This window comes from Alosa alosa, chromosome 20, assembly GCF_017589495.1.
Source record: "Alosa alosa isolate M-15738 ecotype Scorff River chromosome 20, AALO_Geno_1.1, whole genome shotgun sequence".
Lineage (NCBI taxonomy): Eukaryota > Metazoa > Chordata > Actinopteri > Clupeiformes > Clupeidae > Alosa > Alosa alosa.
This window is the reverse complement of record NC_063208.1, coordinates 23,733,015-23,753,505: the sequence shown is the minus strand read 5'-3', so window position 1 is coordinate 23,753,505 and position 20,491 is coordinate 23,733,015. Positions and strand designations below refer to the sequence as shown.

Below are 20,491 nucleotides of genomic sequence, written 5' to 3'. Positions count from 1 at the left end.
CCTGTGTAATTTGTTGTTAGCCTCATGGCCTGTTGAATTTCCCTTGCCAGTCCAGAAGTACTGCTTGTCTATTATTCTGTTGCATAGTAAGGATTCCTTGCATTGAAAATATATAACTGATGCTTATGTTTATGCGTTATGGTTTGTATAATATTGTTTTATTTCCATTAGGCTGTTGATTAATTTGACATTATTGTTTATTAGTGATATTCTCCTTAATGTAATCTTACCATGTTATTGTTTTTATATTATTGATTGAATGGACATTGTTTATTATGCTTTTCCCCTCATTTTCATTGCTTATTTTATTAGGCTATTGATTGAATTGACATTGTTGTTTATTATTCTCCTTATTATAGTTTGACCAACATTCTAATCTGTTCCCTGTTAAATTTTAAATATTATATTGTTTTTGTATGTCGCTTTGGACAAAGGCGTCTGACAAATCCCATGTTTAGTTGGATAGATGGGATTTCTAGTTCAGTTTGTTGTGTTCCAGGAGTGAGAGTGTGCGCATGCGCAGTATTAACAGACCAAACTTCCTGCCAGATAGTGCTCCTAACAACACAGGAGCTGTGCGAATTAATAAGGAGCGTTGACATAGAAATCATATAATTTACCAACATGGTAAGCTTGTCTTTTATTTTTATATTTTTAAAGTTGCATTTTATATACAATAAATATTAAAATGCTGGAGCAATTGTGGCACCAACTCAGTTAGCTAACGTTAGCGAACGTAGCCTGACTTTCTAACTTAGCCAATGTGTGTGTTGGTTATAACTTAGCTAACGCTAACTAGCCATGGATATCGGTAACGTTAGTTCTTTAGCAGCTACTTCATCAGCCTCTATTCAACTGTTGTTCATTGTATACGAAGTTAATGCAACGTTCTGTAATTATGTACTTCGGGAATAGCTTTGTAATATTAAGTAAAAGCCCTGTTTGCATCAGTTTAGCTGTAAATGGGAAACTGACGGTATGCTTCCATTCAACATTGTTTGTAGCAAAGTATGGCTAGCTAGCTAACGTTAGTATCCAAACGTTAGCTATCGACACATTTCTGGCAAGTCAGCTAGCCGGGAAACCCGGCCTCTGCATTCTTTCACATGAATTCATGACCAGCATCACTGGTTAGTTATATGCTTACTAGTTGGACATGAGTGTAAGGCATGTGGCCCTTGTTGATGCTTTTTAACGTTAGAAGTCATCATGCGGGCCCGCTGTGTTTTACTTTCTGGCTGGCTAATCGACTAGCAAGTGTCCATTCCCAAGCGGGCTTCACCTTCAGTCCCCGTCCTTGACTCCACTCGCTTGTGTGGCCAACACTGGAGCGTACTTTCAGCTGGCAATGTGGCTACTCACTACTTTTGCTATTATAATGGGATATCGGCTTCCTCCTCTTATTTAACGTTTAAATATTGTCATTTGACATATCTAATCGTATTCTTTTAAACAGTTAGGCATCTTGTGAAGATGACCAGACGCTCAGAGACGTCAACTTACCCCCTACCTCTCACACATCGTTATGGTCATTCCGTCTGAAATCTAATGTTGTTACCGTCTCAGACTTACTTCAAACCATGAATGTGTCTCAAAACTAGGAGCTGTAAAATATTACTGTTAAACTCCTGTCTTCATATTTTTTCAGCCCTTGATATTTATTTAGTTATACAATCAGAAAATCACACCATCTAGGAAGCAATGTTCAGGGAATAAAGTATTTTTCATAGCCAGCCCAAACTTTGTAGGGCTGAAGACACATGTTCTCAGAATGAATAACCCATTGCAAATTTGTATAGCACACTCATTGATGTTCTTTAACCTCCTAGATTTGGAAAAAAAGGTGCAAGAAGAGTGACTTTGAGGGTTTTATAAAACCAATTGTACCCATTTGGTGTTAATCATTATATTTTCTTTAAACACTATGTTATCAGTATTGTGCCAATACTAGAGTTCTCCACTTACAATGAACATGAAAAATATTAAGGAAAAAACAAGGGAAGGTGACAAGTCATTGTCAAAGTAGTAAAATGGTATGTGCACAGCAAATTGGACAGTGTAAATGATACTCTATAGGAGTACATTTTACCCTTTTTGGGGGTTCAATAGGTCCAAGTGTCCAGTGTTCTCCCAACACGGGACACCAGAGTTAAAATATTAACACTGCTTTGACACTACTTTGAGTAACTTCAACACCTGTAATAGTAACTTCTGCAACACTGAAATAATAAAATTAAAACTCTGATTCAGTGTCTTTTCAGCACCTAATAAGGTAAGATGTACCACCAAAGATAATATTTATCACCAAAATATAAAGAAATACAGATTTTGAGAGTACAACTTACTCTTATGCAGAAATTATGCAACCCTGTTAGGTTTGTACGCTCACCAAAATAACATTTAACACCTATGACTACAAAACAATATTAACTCATGAAAAATTATTTTACACCAATAGATTTAGACAATTCAACTCACGGTTCAACATATTTTATTTTAAACCTGTCAAGACGGTGTCAAAAAGCATTACAATGTTTGGATACAATCCACAATCCAGTTTGAAACAACACAGCTGACATTCATAAAAAGCAATATACTAAAGGCATTACATTTGTTCCTCATTATTTAAAATAATTTCCATTTATGATTTGTAACAATCATGTCTAAACATCAGGAAGTTCTGGCAAAAATATAAAAACATGTATACATACTGGACTGGCGTAATTATCTGATTGTCTACTTCCGACAATTTCGAATGCCTCTGGGGTGTCTCAGCCCCTTCTGCGGCCAACAGACGACATGTGAATACATCATGCCAATCATGTGATGTGTTGTGAATACACTGTACCAATCATGTGTTGTGATCTCGCCCGCTTGAGCGAGGTTGGTGTTGTGAAGCCTTGCGCACGCGCAGTTCTGCCTGAAATAGATGCCCGATAAGTGCCCAAAATGGCTGGCTTCAGAAAAATTTTCCACTTCCATAAGTTGAGAAGAAATATCTTCTCCAAACCGTAGCTGGAAGTCCTGCAGCACCTACAATCATCACCATGACACAGACAAAACAAGAGTTAAGTCAAAACCAGGTCATTTGAAATAATAATACAGTGATCAAATGTTTTATATATATCATTTAATAGTTTAAAATGTTCTAATATACATGTCTACATTTATTGGCTGCTGTCAAAAATGCATCATTTCACGTCTTCGAATTCCTGATTCTTTGACTGGAAAAAAGAAAAATGTATAAATGTATTTTAATTGTAGATATTCATATAGTTTAGGACCTTACCTTGCTCCAGAAATCCTAATTAGAAGAGTCCATCCAGCTTCATCCAGTCCACCACTTCTTTTCCTTGATATACTTAAAAACGATGAAACCTTTGTGCAAACGGCAAATTAGACCAAAGATTGTTAAGGCGGTTACGAGTCTATACAGTTTCCTGAGTAATACACATCATTAGACATCCTATCTGCCAAATTGGCTGTATTCAGTCTTCTCATAGTCTTAATTAATCTTAATTAAAAATACTGTAATTTTTTATTTATAATAAAAGAAACCTCTTTTTAAAAGTTGCATATGCATCTGATGACAGAACTTTATAGAACTATATTCTTAGAATAGCCTACACTTAGAACTTACAAAAATATCCATATGCAGTTGTAAGCTACTCACGCTTAATTGATGAAACCCAGGAAAGCTTTCTGAAGTTGTCTCGATCTGATCTAAAAGGTAAATGAGTTCCATCTGGTTTCTGGGTCACTTCTCTCTCACGTTGTATCCTGAGTGGCGGAACAGCTTTTGTTTTTTTCTTGCCGTCATCCCTTTTTCTTCTCATAAAACTCTGACCAAGACATAGCTCCCAAGTTGCCCTTTGTCAATTTATAATCACATCTCAGTGTATGGTTGATATCATAGGTCGTCAATTAAGGAATTTCAGACAAAAAGTCAGTGAAGATTTTATAAATTGTGTTGGAATATTATTTTAATTTTGCCTGCTTTCTAGAGCCTACTATGTGAGTTGAAAAATAATCATTGATGTATGCTTGTATCTGACTTAGCTTACAAATTGATAACAAATGAGTGATAAGTGACACGAGTGACATGAGTTTGCTCTTGTACCAGATCAGTGCAAAACTCTTTTCCAAATATTTAGGGTCTAGCCTTAGATTGACAGCATTTTTGCTCTTGTACTTAACCAGATCGGTGCAAAACTGTTTTCCATTTAGCCTCATTCTTTTTGAGTTTACACTGGCTCAAACTGACTGTAATGGTTGCGTAACATAATACATTTTTCATTTGTTCTTGACGTTCTTTAATTATTTGTGCAGAACAATTTAGGCCTTTCAGCATCTGGTAATGCTTAAGTTGCATTTTTTACTATGTGACACTGCTTGACTGATTCATTTGTAAGCCTTCCATTACATTACATGTTACAGCAGGAGATGATATCATAAGAATTACAATACTTAACTTAATTTTCAAATTTGAATACAAGATCACTGCACAGGATTATGTCGAAAGTGTGGCGTATAGTCAAATTGTTCTTATGACCAAATTCCATGGAGGAGATGTGGTGCCAAAACTGATATTAAGCTCTAACCGACTTAATGAGAACAATAAACGTTGTGCTTCTGCAACATTAAAAATCAATCAGTGATAAAAGAAGGCCATTAGTCAATCAGTTCTAGCTGATTGAGGACAATCTGCAATGTTAATATGAGCTAATGCACTATTCTGAAGTGAGTGTAGTATTAAGTAAATGGAGGAGACCACAATATTTGCTCAGGCTAGAGTGAATATTGTTATAATTGTTCTTTGATAATTCATCTCAATGAAACAGAAACAGAATCAGAATCAGCCTAACTTACTTATCTAGTGGGGGACAAAGAAATTATATTAAATTCAGTATCAGATGTATCAGTAGATTTCACCATGGCTGAAAAGAATTTAATTACAGTTGTTGGGGGTCATAAACCATGTAGGAATAGGAACTGAAATTCCTATGACAATTGAAACACTTGCTGTTCCTAAATGTAGTTGAGAGCTTAATCTAGAGTATATCTTAGTCTTATTTTTGTTGTTCAAAAATGAATGTATGATTGCTTCTATGAGGATTCCCCATCAAGTTCCAGCAGAACCATTTAGGCTAAAAAACATCAGAAAGTACTATTAAGTCCCTCGCGTGTATGGTTGGCGTACCTATCCCTTAACGAGTGTCCAGTATTTGATCTTTTTCTTGTCAGGTGGTCTGACCCATTTTTTACCCTTTTTTTTAATTTATATGGCAGTTATATAAATGATCTTTGGCACGTTCTCGTTAACGCGCATACACACACAAACACACACACACATACACACACTCACTCTCTAAAAGCCTGAATGAAATCAGGTTAGATCTTATCCCCCTAGGCCTTTCTGTGATCTGACGGCTAACGAAACACCTCATGTCTCTGATATAATCCAAGAAGAATACACTGTGGATAGTTTTCACAGAATGTAGGTTAGATCACATGTAAGTGGACGCGGACAGTCGTAATCTCTGGTGAGAGTGGGGCACGCGGTGGTGTCCATTTACAGGTCGACCGCACGTGCAGCACCTGCCACTCGTGCTGTGGAAGTGCCCAAGGATTAAACTGACCACCCTGTCTATCACACCCCTCCGTCCGATCATCTGAGTGATAACGCACGGAGGATGGAGTGGGGTGGGAGAGAGAGACAAGGGTGGGGAGGATGCTGATGGCAGGGCACAGAGAGACTATATAAACCTGGATTCTGCTCATCCGATTTATGTGGCTGTTTTTCCGTTGTTGTGTTTGTCACAGGGCCCTCTGAGATACAGAGAGTGAGCGAGTGTGCCGAGAGTTGATCCCGACAGGCAGAAGGACCTGGTCCTTTTTCCCCTCTTCGCCTACAGACATGGACGAGTCACAGGACCTGGCTGAGCTACCGGTGAGTGGTGGAGCCTTAAGGACGTCTAAACTAGCATTCTGTAAAATGCTGATTCAATACAGTCATCACCCATTACAGCAGTGTGTTTTTATTTCACAGAAAAAGAAAGCTCGTCATGAACCAGGCATTGGTCAGGAGGGCCAACAGTAAGTACAAAACATTACGCAAGATGTTATTTTGTTTAGTTGTGTTAAGGCCCATCCACATCAGTAATGGATAAAAAACTGAACCTATGACAATAGTGTTGACACTGACCAACGATAAAAAAAGTTGATGAATGTGATGTCTAATTTGAATGGATTCTGATTGACTGTCAGCTTTCTGTTGTTCTCAAATCACTCAAAGTGATTACCAACGATATTGTTTTTCACATTGTTATCGTTATAGTATGCAGTGTGCCCCCCCATTATCATTATAGTTATCATTACTGCTGTGTAAATGTATGCTATCAGCTCTACATGCAAGTCAGTATTGCCCTCTGATATCCAAAGAATTCATCCATAAATGAATGTCCATATCGTTCAGGATGTTTTATCACTTCATTCTTTAAAGGGAGTTCACAATTGGTGTGTGTGTGTGTGGGGGCATTAATGTAATTAATGATTGAGTACAGAATAGTAATTATGTGTCTGTCTAATCTAGGGCTGTAGTAACTAACGAGGACACAGACTCCGCAGAGAGAAATGACTCAGCTGCTCTGGGGTCAGAGGTCAACACTCCTTACCCCCCTTCCTCTGTGCCTCATCTCGACGCAGGTAAGTCCGGCGGGGCACCACGAGGAACGCGGAGGGGAGGGTGGTGCTAACTAAGTGAGGAACTGTTAAGCTTGCACTGGTGACTAGGTACTGCATGATCTGTTTTCTATTTACCCTGTTAGTCTTTGGTACTATGAGCTCTGTGCACACTAGCTTACTTGAAGTCAGCAAACCAGTCTCCTGTTCGTTGACGTGGCTGTCAACAAGCACCTTAAAAATGAGAGCTTTTGTTGTACGAAAATGTAACAAATACAATGTACGCAAGTCTTAATGTCCATGGGTGGCTCTATGGAGCACTGCTATGTGCCACTCTACTTGGCTTCAAGTCGTTATAAAAGCGATTTTAGCTAGTGCATGCCAGTCTAAATATACTTTAAAATTCTTTTAGGGGGTTCTCTGCCCTAATTCTTTTTTTATTCAACATGCATCCCTTTCTCCCTTCTATTCTTATCTTTAGTTTCTGGGAGTAGTGAACAGTCAAGTCAAGACACAGGAACTGGAAACCAAACATGTGATACTGACAACTCCTATACCAACAATGGTATATTGTTTTTATCCTGTCCTGACTCTGTCTTCTATGCACATGTTGCCTTCACCCACCTGTTGTATCTTTAGACAAGAATCTCTGTATTTATCTGTTTAATGTCTTCTTTTCCCAGCTGTGATCTGCAAAGACCTTACTACAACTACAGGCACCGAATATACCTCACAGATCTACCAAGGAAGCAAGTAAGAATCCCTAGGTTGATGCAGTTATCAGCTGCAGTCAACATTTTTTCATTAACAATTGGCATCCAGTATTTAATGAAATAAATGTAATTTATCCTTTAACTGAGTTTTTTTTTTAATTGTTTTTATCTATTCATATTGAGGTGTTAGAGGAGATGGAAAAGTTTGTGTTGGGAGAACTTTTGCTATAACGCCAAAAACAGACCAGGAATGGAGAATGTTTTAATGTGGCTCTCTGTTTGTATGGCATGGTTTATGACCTACACGAAAACAGCCGTGTGGCGTGATGGTAGTAGCTGTCCTGCACCACAGTTATGTTTGGAGCATTAAATTGAACATGCTTGATATATCACTACCTCCCTCCCTTTGTCCTCCCTGCAGCCCTGCAGTCACCGCCTATGCTAGCCAAGGGGCCTTCTCCCTCACGCAGTCCTCTGTGTACAGCGCCTTTCCCCAGACCGGACAGACCTATGGCCTTCCACCTTTTGGTTCGTCACCCTTTTCACTCGTCCTCAACCGACTCGTCTTTTGCACGCGAATCAGGGCTCGACCACTAATGAAACACGCTGGCATTCAGCCTGTGCAAACGACAGCCCACGCTCCGTTCTCTGTTTGATCTTTTTAACCCGCAGGTTCTCCATCCTGCTCTCGGAGGGCCACCGCTTGCACTGCTTTGGTTTTGTCATTCCCAGCTCTGCATATCCTCATAGACTGCTAGACTAGTGTCTAAACAGTGGCACTTTCGATTACACAAGCAAACCAGACTTAGCAATTTGTTTTGTCATTGCAGTACATATACTCTGACCCTAGCAGCAGGACTAGGAATCTCTGTTCTCAGCTCAGCTTCAAGGAGGGTTGCTATTTAAAGGTGTAGTCCTTGATTATGGTTCCCTGCACTGTTCTAGATAATCAACACACAGCTTCAGGAGCACAGAAAGGAGGGTTGTAATTTGATTGGCTGTTGGGTTTGAATATCAACAAGAATTGAGGACTCTACCTTTAAACGTACAAAAGGGATCTGGGAAGATCTAGTGATGTCTCAGTCAGACAGCAATTTACTTTGCATCAGATTCAAGTGTGCCTTTTTCCGAGTGTCATTGAGTACTTAGCTAGGAGTATTAAATGTTAGAGAGACTACCATTTTGAACAGTCAGTTACAGCATTGATTGCTCGAACTATGCTTTTGGGAAAAGTCCCCGAGAGCTCGATCTTGGCTGAAACCACTCAGACCGCCACCCCCCACAGTTCTGTGGGTGGAAGTCCTCTTTTCCCTCCTTTTCTGCTGACTCACATGTTTCACATGTTATACCTGTTAAACGCTTCTCCCCACTGCTTCCTTTCTCTCTGTGCCTCCTGATCCATTTCCTTTCCTCCCTCTCTCCCTCTTTCTCTCTCTCTATCTCTCTATCTCTGCCACTTCTAGGTGCCATGTGGCCTGGCATTAAAACAGAGACAGGGTTACCCGAGGCGCCCTCTGTTGGCCAACCTGGGTTTCTCAGCTTCAGCACCGCATATACCTCTACCCAGCCTGGCCAAGCACACTACTCCTATCCCAGCCAAGGCAAGCCACCTGCTGCTGCACCCCCACCCCCCCCCCCATGGTCCCCCTCTCTCCTTACTCACACAGGCTGTGCTTCACTCTGCTGTACTTAATAGCTGTGAAACGAGACTGAGACCAGCCTAAGCAATGTCTGAATGGTGGATTTGTAAAGCATATTTACTTTGCCATGTCTGGCGGCGAGCTTTCTTGTATTTTCGTAGAAAGCGTTTCATTCTTTTAGCAAAACGTGCTCAGTAATCAGCTCTTCCATGCCGCCTGTCTGCTTTCCGGGTTTATGAGTTGTGGTTAATCACTAGGTTTCCCCATTCAGGGTCCTGTTTCACTACATCCAGTGTGTACACCAACATCCCCACGGCTAATGTCACCGCGACAACCACAGCTGCAGCACCTGGCAACACCCAGGTGAGCACCAGCGGATAGGTATTAACCTGGGCAGGTGGCACGGGCCGAGTTTGGTACGGGCCGAGTTTGGTACGGGTCGAGTTCTGGCGTTGGTTGGTTTGGCCATTTGGGTGGGGGCATTTGGCGTGGTTGAGAGATTGAGTGATTTTTCAAACTGGGAGACTTAGAATGGTCAGACGAGGACTACAAAAAGATGAAGAAGCAGAATTGTTGCCAGAAATTGTATGATTTTTGTCAAACATTTAACAGTAAATAAATAGATTATTACCACAGATCTAAAATAATTTATTTATACAAACCAACTTAATGCCATAGAAACACATTTATGTCAATCCAAAAGTTCTCTGGATATCAAATCCATGGCCTAAGTGTTGCTAAAGCTTTGGTCTGCCAGTTGAGAACTACAGGAACATCCCCACAGGTGACCCACTATTGACCTGTCCCCTTTCACCTGTTTATCCTCCACTCCAGGAATTCACGTCCTACAACTCCCTGAACCAGATTCAGTTTCCCCAGTACTATGTCCCTCCAACCAGCTACCTGCCCTCTGGGCTGCCCAGCACCGATGGAGATGTCTCAGGTGTGGTGGCCGCCGCCGCATATCCAGGTGCGAAGGACGAGAATGCTGTGCCTGCTGGCCTTCCCAATACCACAGGTAGCTTAACCCCAGCCACTTTTTCAGTGGAAACTTTCATTGATTTTCTCTTTTCGTTTTGGACTGGAAGTTCAAGTGGCCAAATAGAAGTCACTTAAATATTGTACCAGTAATAGTTCTATAATTTCTGTCCGTTTCAACAATGTATCTGAACCTTTATCCAGAAAATATGCTGACTGTGTTTATGACTGCTTTAGATATTACTATCGCCAAGTATGTAATAATTCTATAATTTCATATTAAACACAAACACACAGATCCATCCCCAGGTGTGGCCCTCCCCACTGGTGCTCGGGAGCAGGATGACGCCTCACGAAGGAATCCGCCTGGCAAATCCAAAGGAAAGGCCAAGAAGGCCGAAAACTCTCAGTCCATAGACAACGACCTAGAGGTAGCTATTTTGTCCCCCATCTTTGTTCAGATTTTGTCCTTTGCCCTATGCCATTTTTTTTTTTCTGAAAGACCACTTCTGCTTTGCTGTAATACACTACTGTATGCTAGCAAAGATAACTGTGGACATTAAGTACTTTTGTAGCTTTGCTGATAACGCAGGGTTCTATCAGGCTCATGGTCTCATTTAGTGCACAAAATGAGATCAAATGTGCTCCATGTTTACTGTTTGTCAATATGGGTTCTAAAATGTTTTCTGAGTAATTGTGAATGTCTTTCACAGTGATGCTGACTCTGTAGTTTGTGGAGATGCACAGTTCTTAATTGTTCACCTTTTCTCCCCTTCTCAGCGTATCTTCCTCTGGGATCTGGACGAGACCATCATCATTTTCCACTCTCTGCTCACCGGCACATTTGCGCAGAAGTTTGGCAAGGTGACACTCACTGCATTAAATTGTTTTGCATTCAGTAAAGGAGAGCAGCTTTGCTCAAACTTTGTGTAACATTGCAAATACAGTAATTATGGTGTGTTAGCCGCATCGTTTATAAACCGCGATACAATGTTTTAGGCAAATAAGAAAAGAAAAATACTGTGTTTTATTGACCACACCTGTGTATTAACCGCAGTACCAAACAGCCCAATGAATCAGAATCTGATTTAGATTGTGCTTGAATCGGTAGAAATAAATATGAAAGTTGCAGGCATGTTTATGTAAAGTTGCACAACAATTCACATACAGAAAAATAAAGGGAGACTCTCCCAGTGGACTACGTGGCCACTGTAATAAGGACTCAAATGATTGAGTTACATGTGCTATGATCTGTCTCTTTTCATTTGGACTGCCATATTGAACTTTCTACTTGTTTTGCTTCCTCCTTTGTGTCTTGACCAGGACCCAGCCACTGTGCTCAATCTGGGTCTGCAGATGGAGGAGCTGATCTTCGAGCTGGCAGACACCCACCTGTTCTTCAACGACCTGGAGGTAATCCTCTCAGTTGTACACCACGGCAGCGTTGGGCTTTGGTGGCCCCTGGCTCTGTGTCTTAAATCCCTAATCTCATGTTCTCTCCCTCTTCCAGGAGTGCGATCAGGTTCACGTCGAGGACGTCGCCTCTGACGACAATGGCCAAGACCTGAGGTAGGTTTCACACAGCACAAGTTCAAATGGCTACGCGATCCCCATTCACAACGTTCCAACAAACGCCCGCTATAGTGTTGTAAGCGGTTTAAGGTTGGGCTGTGGGGTGCAGAATTTTTTGTGAAATAGTGGACATTGTCACCACCCAAACATTCCTAACACACTGATCCATCCAACAGCTGGTATTGACTTCAATGCATTTGACCTGAAATGTACTTCAGTGCTAATATATCCAGTGCTACTTGTGGATTGCAGTATTTAGTTGCTTCCCCCCTCTTAAAGTTAGAATGTTTAATATAGATTTTTTTTTTGTTATTGGAAATCAAATACATTTTACAGATTTGGTACTATAAGTCCTAGAATAGATTTCAAACTGATTTTTTCCTGAAGTTTCTCAGTCAAGTCCAGAGGTTAGGTCTACCCTCAAATAGGAGAATCCAAGTGATAAACTGGATGGGGCTTTAACATAACAGTGTTTTACCTGCCTGTAATGCAGATTTTTTGTTCTACAAAATATTAAATGCAACAATATGCAGCTGTAGATCTGGTTTCATGTCTCAAGCAAAGATAATTTTACTTAGTTCAGTGGTTCTGAAACTTTTCACAATGAGTACCACCTCAGAAAACAATTGGCTCTATTACCACCATTATGACTGGCAATAAAATACAATAGTGTAGGCCAATTTAACATATTGTATATTGTACATACTGTTTTGCGTCGTTTGCTGCTGGCAGGTGCCATAGAAGCTTCACTAGTCACTTCTGCTGGGCTCATTGTCACCAACTTCAGTTTCTGCTCGACATATTCACCTCACTTTTCTTTCTAATACTTCCTGTTCGGAGCCATGATTGCATGAATGCTTTTGATCCATCATGTTTGCTTCCTTTTTCTTTACTTCCTTTGATCACAGCTTGTCTTGTCAACCACTTGCTAATGCTCCATACAGTTATACTAGCCTAGTAGGCCTATTGACTCCTACTGGCTGTTTTCATTGAAATTAGTGATCTTCAGTAATCGCGTGATTAAGGATTTTGAATTAAATATATTTTGATATAATTTGAAGTGATTGTCATCTTTTATAAAAAAAAATCTTTAGACTCCTGGACCACTAGAAGTACCACTAGAAGTCCGTGTACCACCAGTGGTACCCGCACCACAGTTTGAGAACAACTGGTTTAGTTTATCACATATGTCATGTATAAGATCAGGCCTGTTTGAAAACCTGTTTATTCCAGCTTCAGAAAGTAAAAGTCCTACCATGTGTATCATCCATTCACTAAAGCAACTGATTAGCATAACTCCTGGTAGATGAGTTAATTATCTCCTATTTTCAGGAGATATCCTAAATATCTCCTGTTTTAAGTGCACAAATACATGCCTTTGTACTTTTTGAAACCGGGCTTCCCCACCTCTGCTCTGATGAAATGTCATGGTGTGAGTGAGTGATCAAATGTACTGTTTATTGTCTCGTTGTCGTGGCTCCCTCAGCAACTACAACTTTTCCACTGACGGCTTCACGGGTCCCAGTGGGGGAGGTGGGTCGGGCCCCACGGCCGCAGTTCAGGGAGGTGTGGAGTGGATGCGCAAGCTGGCCTTCCGCTACCGCCGTCTCAAGGAGATCTACAACGCCTACAAAGGCAACGCAGGAGGTGAGCAGCTCCAAGAGAGTGTAAAACCCAATACACTGAATACATAAGAGAGTCGGTATCATTTATTTATTTATTTATTTTTTAATTTTTGAAGTATTAATGCATTAATTAGACATTATTTAGTGTATTTTGTAATATGTCACATCCATAAAAGGTTTGTGTTAAATTTAATGCAGACTTTAAAACTTCACACAATGTTCATAACAGAGACTGTGTAAAGTCTGTAAAAGCCAAGAGTGTAATGAACAAGAGTAAAGGCATTAAAGGCATTTTTAAAATCATATCCCTAGAGTGTAGCACTGCAGCTCTCATTTAAATGATGGAGTGATTTTAGTATACACCTCACATGCACAAAGAGTTGAACCTTTATTCTGGTGAGTCTAATGAGAGGAAAACAAATGCAGACAAACTTTTTCAAGCTCCATAATTCTTTGCCTACTTATTTGGGACTTTCAGGAAAACATCTGGAGGTATACTGGTTAGTTGCTCTGTAAACAGAATGTCTTTGAAGTTGTGACCTCAGCTCCTCAACAAAACTATCATGTAGAATCTTGTCTCTGTAGAAAATGACCTTTTCCAGAAAGTACTGTGGATGCATTCTTGGATTTTCCCAGTGGATGCATTCTTGGATTTTCCCTCTGGTTTTCCCCTGTAACACCAGTTGGGAGTCTAGTTAAATTTCATTGCGTTACCTTTTTAGGTTCAAAAAATTATTTTACCTCACCATCAAATTGCTTAACAACTTTTACAACAACTTGTAAAAGACCTCAGTCATGTGCCTCAGTGAACCTGAATGGGTGTCAGGTGTAGTCTCAGCGCCATCTAACGTGTATTTGGGGAACTGCGTGTGTAAACCGCTCGTCCTCTCCTTCCTGCCCCAGGTCTGTTGAGCCCCATGAAGAGGGATCTGCTCCTGAGGCTGCGGACGGAGATCGAGACGGTGACGGACTCCTGGCTCAGCATCGCGCTCAAGTCCCTACTGCTCATCCAGTCCAGGTGGGAAACCCCAAATTCTTGCACCTACCCATACACCCCGGATGTGAGGCTTTGCAAGTGTGGCTTTGAACACTGGCAGGATTTACCCATTTTGAAACTCAACAGTCAAACAAATACTCCCCTTCCGTTCACCGTATTTCATCTTCCAAAGCACACATGCAGTGGTGCTGCTGTCTTGGTATTAGCACACGATTTAGAGGCCTGTGACTGGAGTTTTTGGGGTCTGCATTTGGAAGTAATGGTTGTGCATTTGGAAGTAATGTTCTGTCATGTTCATGCATGTTGTCCCTTTATATAAGGGGTGGATCCTGTTAACTTCTTCGACATTGTGAAATGCATCTCTAAAAGAGCAGTGAAAAGCAAGTTTTTTCTCTCTCACATGTGTGGTATTATTAATTAATAATCAAAAATAATATTAAAACAAATAATAGCACAAAGGATGCTCTGAATTAGCGCAAAGGAACTCATCATATTTAAACATTCTCCACATTCTCCAGGTCTGAAATGTTAGACTAAAGACCTTAATGTTGGTATCAAGAGCTCACGTCTCTAATTAATTTGTGTGGATGTAGGTACTGCAGTATGTCCTTTTTTGTATAACTGCCAGCAGTGTTGTGAGTAATGCATTAAAAAAGTAATGTAATTACAGTAATGCATTGCTTTTTGCTGTAATACAGTAATGTAAGGCATTACCAATACAATTTCAGTGATATTTTACTCGGTACAATTTTCAGTAACTGAAGTTACTTTGCTTTTTAATCCAAAATTGAGAAATGCTCAATTGGCACCAGAGAAGATTATCCAAGAATTAAAAAAGTCATCTATGCTGGTCCTGGAATTTGATTGCCTTGTTTAGATGACTGTAGAAAGGGAATTTGAGTTATCTCTGCCATTCATGCAACAGATCTAACATGGTTAGGCTATACTTCTCATTTCAAGCAGTGAAAATAACTAAAATGTTGTTTTTACAGACAAAGATCGTAGCCATTATTCTTAAACTATTTGCATTAAGTCTACACCACTGTAAGTGGAAGGAAAGGCAACCAGGAATGATGAGAACCATTTAAAGTCAACATACAATTTCACTATGGCTATATTTTACTATATTAAGTTGTGAGTGACCTTTGGCCTTTGGGGCCTACATCGTCCCATGAGCCATAACTGCAACCATTATATTGTTCTTTTGTTAGCCTTAAACCTAGCTCAGTCATTATTCCATACCACATCACCTCCTGCTGTGTAATGAGCTGCATTGAACACATGAAGATCTATTGAGAACACCAAATCCATATTTCCTGTTATTTTGGTGAAAGTAATGTAAACGTAGTGTAATGCCTTACAATTCAAAGACAATAATATCGTAATGTAACAAATTACTTTGAGATGACAGTAACAAGTAATAAATAATGCATTACGCTTTTGAAGTAACTTGCCCAACACTGACTGACAGTACTGTCTTAAAACGAATGTGTTGAAAACAACACAACTTGCATTGTTTTTAACACATCTCTGTGTCCAGATGGGGACAACACAGTTTGTGTTTCCTTTTTTTATTTGTTACACAATATATATTGAAAATAACACAACTTACTTTGAGAACAACACAACTTGCATTGTTTTTTAACAAATCTCTGTGTCCAGATAGGGACAACACATTCGTTTTAAGAGTGCAATGCTGTACTTTCATCTATAACACTTTGTGATCTCAGGGGGAGATGTATGAACGTGCTGGTCACCACCACCCAGCTTGTTCCTGCGCTGGCTAAAGTGCTACTCTACGGGCTCGGAGAGGTGTTCCCCATCGAGAACATCTACAGTGCTACAAAAATAGGTAAGGCTGACACACAGGCACTTATTTAAGCAATAAGCCCCGAGAGGCCGTAGGGTATACTGATTTTACAATAGCTAAGGGGCGTTGTTAGTCACGACGCGCTAGCAGAGTGCCTAAAACCCCCCTTAGCTGTTGTAAAATCAGTGTAACCTACGGACTCGTGGCTTATTGCTTTTCTAAAACTGTTACTATAAATACCTGGCAAAGTTTCATAAAGTAAGGGACAGCAACGAGAAATGTAACGATTTATTCATAGATAATCATTCTTCCGCCAAGAAATATATTTCCTCTATCTGAATGGTTGCCAAGCAACATCGAGACGCAGCTACTTTAAGTTATGGTAGCGCAGTAATATAGAACGAAATGCGGTCAAGGTGTATGTTTGTGCTGGATTTTGTAGCGGCATCGAACGCGATTCAGCCAATCACAATCAACGACCGGAACTATCAGTTTTAGAATTTACTGTTAACAATAAAAAGTAGCTGGTTATTCTCTTTTTGACACAGAAGGACCTGTGAAGGATCACCTGTTTACAATGTCATGAGAAACAAAGATTTCATTAAGTTTTACAAAAAGAGTAATTGGATTCAGTTTAATTAAATGTAAGAATGTCAAGGTGGAACAAGTTTTGGATAAATTACAGGAATGTTTATGAAAAGAGACCATTCATACAAAATTCATTGTAACACACTACACACTAAAGGCTGAAATTAAATGTTATTAAGTGTGCAAACTGTCGTCTTCTGTATTGTTCTCTTTTGAAAAAAAAAAAGGAATGTAAGTAATGGCTGCGCTCTTCCTCACAGGGAAAGAGAGCTGCTTTGAGCGCATAGTCTCCCGGTTCGGGAAGAAGGTGACGTATGTGGTGATCGGGGATGGCCGCGATGAGGAATTTGCGGCGAAACAGGTACTCCACTATGACACGCATTTTGAAATGCCCAGACCACCACTGTCCATGTGTGTACAGCATGGCTCGACATGGCACACTACACTTCATGTCCTCTTTTCTTTGATCTCACTCTCTGTGTTAGCCACGGTTAACCATTTCCAGCAACATGTGCATAAGTAGTTCCTTTATACAGACCTCAGCTTTCACAGCTTGGCAGTCATGTGAACATAAAGCACTTGCAGGCATATCTCATAATGCCACTGTACACGTTATGTGCACTCCTGTTGGACTTCACTATCTTAACAATGGTCTACTCACATTATGAATATTTTCTGTGACTAAAACTAATTAGCATTTTTGTATTAAGACTTAGACATTTTAAAAAAAAAAAAAAAAAAAAAGCCTGCCAAAAGGAACACTTGTTGGATAAGATATTTCACCCATTACTCAAATTTTAATACACTGACTACTGGCAGCCATGTGCGGGCGGTCACTCAAGTGCTTTGGAGTCCTGTGATTCATGTAAAGCACTTGGAGACATGTCTCATGATAGCACTCTACACTAAATGTGTGCTCACTCGTTTTTGACCTCAACCTGTTAACCATTGAATTGTTCCTCTTTTTAAAAAAAAAAATGTCTTGCGTCTCACTGTTGAGAGAGATCCCACTTGTCATGCATCATTAATGCAGAAGTTATTGAATGACCTTCTGTATTATCCATACAACTGCTTTGACAAAAGCTAAATGAATAGACCTTCACTGCCCATTCATGTCCATGATGGATAATGTTTTGTGGCATGTTTCCCAGCTAGTGGTTTGCCTCATGGACAGGTTGCCTCTTGAGCAAAATATCAAGCCACAGCAGAATGTGGTATAGTTGGCTTAGGCTATGTGTAACACTTATATCACATTAGAAATCATGATGTTCCAATTGGTTAATTTTATCAGCTGTTCAATAATTGTTTGTTTGTTTGTTTGTTTGTGTGTGTGTACAGCACAACATGCCCTTCTGGCGTGTGTCAGCGCATGGAGACCTGGTGTCCCTGCACCAGGCCCTGGAGCTGGACTTCCTGTAGAGGACGGCGGAGGAGGAAACAGACATGGGCCAGAGAGACGGACACAGAAGCATAGTATTGTGAGATGGTGGGGAGGTGTTCGCCTATACAACTATATTCCCAGTCTCTCTCTCTCTCTCTCACACACACACACACACACACACACACACACACACACACACACACACACACACACACACACACACATATACAAGATACCAACACGCACACACACAGTTAGTATGTACAAAATGACTGCTGCCACTATGGATTTGAAAGGACCTTGGTGTGCTTGGTGATGTCATTGGGAACCAAACTGGAGCACTGGACGACTGGATCAACTGCCATTGGACGCCTCTTGCTCCTCATTCTCCCTCTATGGCAGCTATCCTCCTCCTCCTCCTTCTTCTCCTCCTCTGGAAGGAGCTGCCTCCTGGGATTCCCCCAGTCAAGGGAAGGCAGCACACATGGTGAAAGGAACAGGACATCTTCTGTTTCACTTTTAATCTTCTCTTTTCCACCTCTGATCATACCCAGTGGAGTCTACACACACACACACACACACACACACACACACACACACACACACACACACACTCACTCGAGTGCCGCCGGGGATTGTTGGTCTAGCTGTCGCATTCTCACCAAAGGAATGACCAAAGGTCTGCACTGGCATGGACTGGGGTTTTTTTTTTTTTTTTAATGTTTTTTTTTTTTTTTTTTTCAAGTCTATTTTTCTGTAGTACCGTAGTTGCAGTCACTCATGTCATGACTACATTTTCTGGCAGTCTTTTTTATTTTACCATTCATTCCAGAGCTTGAAAAAAAAAAAAAAAATTCTCATTCAACATGTAACTTACTGAAGCTGTGCAAGGAGTGGTTTTGAAATGGACACTGCCTGTACAGGTTTTGTTTCCTTGGGACAAACAGGGTTCCCTTTTGTACCAAAAGTCTCCTTAAACCCCAGTCAGCAAATCCTCCTTCCTCCATTGCGCTGAAGCCATTTTTGGTGTGGTGTTGGCCTTGCATTCCCTCCCTGTTCAGTAAGAATGCTTTTTAATAAGACAAGCAGCAGGGGAGCTGGTCTGTTTTTATTGGGACATGGCAAGCCCAAGCCCAGCTGATTTATTTGAAAAGGGCTTGACTGAGAGGAGTCAACTGAACAATGAACAGGTTTCACCTGCTGTTTGTGTAACCGGTCCAAAATGGTGAAAAGGAAACTGTGACCTTTTTCTCCTTTCTCTTTAAATCGCTTTATAGTAGCAGTGACAACCCCCCACCTCCCTAGCCGCTAAACCCAAATGTAGGAGTTGTTGTGAGAATGCACAAGGGTCATTGACTGACATCAATAGATGTTCCCTGAATGCCTCAACCTGTTACAACACAGTCATACACACCACATAGAAATGTTAAGCAAGTGGAGGGAGTCAGGAAAAACAAAAAAAAGCTCATCATGATGTGTTGTTTTTGTGTCTCATGTTACATGTTTGGGAGAAGAAAATGGGAGAAAAACTAATCAGATAGTGCAATATGTTTCTGGTCAGTGGTAGTGTTTATTTTTCTGTTTCAAGTGACGTTGTTGTTGTTTTTTTTTTGGAGTGTTTGTGAGCTGAGGCTGACGATGGGGGAGATTCGGTAGATGTGAAAGACTTCGTCAGCGAGAGATTATGACTGAACAATTCTGAGCCTGAAGTCAATGGAGCATTGTTTTTGTTTTGTTTTTTTACTTACATGCAGCTTGACAATTAAGAATGTGTACTCTCTGTTTGTTTGTTTGATTTTGTTTGTTTACTGGGTGTGTGTCTGTATATATTTATATTGTGCCTTTTTGAACCCATATCTATGACATGCATCATCTTAAAGGGATTTATTGAAAACTGTGTTAAACCTATTTTACTTTTGTGTATGAATTTTGAGTTGAAGTGTTCTGACCCCCACTCCCCCTTTCTTTTTTGTTGGACTTGTATGCCTTTTATACCATTTCTATTATATGTATGTATATTCTATTCATACAGGAACAACACTGCACAGGAACCATCATGTTTAAAGAGGTTGTTTGAAGCCTACACACACCATCCTGCTGATTGTAAAACCTGTTCACTCTCAAAACTGTCCACTCTTTTTGGGTCCGCATTCTGTTGAAGACGTACTGCAGCGTGCTTTTAATGCACAGACAATCACTAACGGTACTCAAGGACGCAGCTGACCGTTCCCATTGTTCTGGTCAAAGGGGTGTTTGAGGTATGCTGTTATAGTTGACGCTGTAGGCTTTCTTCTGTCCAAATGAGCCCCTTTGCAAATGCTGATCTACAGCATCACGAACATGACTCTTATCTTCTGTTAATAATAATAATAATAATAATAATAATTAATCTTTGCATTGACTTTGGCATTATATAGTACATACGTATATGAACAGTTTTAGGTATAAGTTATGTAACATTACAAAACCTGGTAAATGCAATGAATGCCATTTTCTTGATGGGTGA

The 20,491-nt window shown here is 40.3% G+C and overlaps 1 protein-coding gene across 3 annotated transcripts; it reads left to right on the top strand.

Moving 5' to 3' along the window:
• Window positions 1-531: 531 nt before the first annotated feature.
• eya3 (EYA transcriptional coactivator and phosphatase 3) lies at window positions 532-19,767 on the top strand. 3 transcript variants are annotated; one of them, XM_048229751.1, is made up of 19 exons: window positions 532-627; window positions 5,824-5,950; window positions 6,050-6,096; window positions 6,593-6,705; window positions 7,163-7,246; window positions 7,365-7,434; window positions 7,816-7,922; window positions 8,858-8,995; window positions 9,306-9,397; window positions 9,869-10,052; window positions 10,322-10,443; window positions 10,793-10,876; window positions 11,336-11,425; window positions 11,523-11,581; window positions 13,071-13,231; window positions 14,113-14,227; window positions 15,937-16,058; window positions 16,865-16,965; window positions 17,943-19,767. In XM_048229751.1, the coding sequence occupies exons 2-19, from the start codon at window positions 5,918-5,920 to the stop codon at window positions 18,021-18,023; spliced, it is 1,803 nt and encodes a 600-aa protein (XP_048085708.1). In that variant the 5' UTR covers window positions 532-627; window positions 5,824-5,917; the 3' UTR covers window positions 18,024-19,767. The 3 variants fall into 3 exon arrangements, with proteins under 3 accessions (XP_048085708.1, XP_048085707.1, XP_048085709.1); XM_048229750.1 differs by having other exon boundaries at window positions 10,310-10,443; XM_048229752.1 differs by lacking the exon at window positions 8,858-8,995 and having other exon boundaries at window positions 10,310-10,443.
• The last annotated feature ends 724 nt before the right edge of the window (window positions 19,768-20,491 follow it).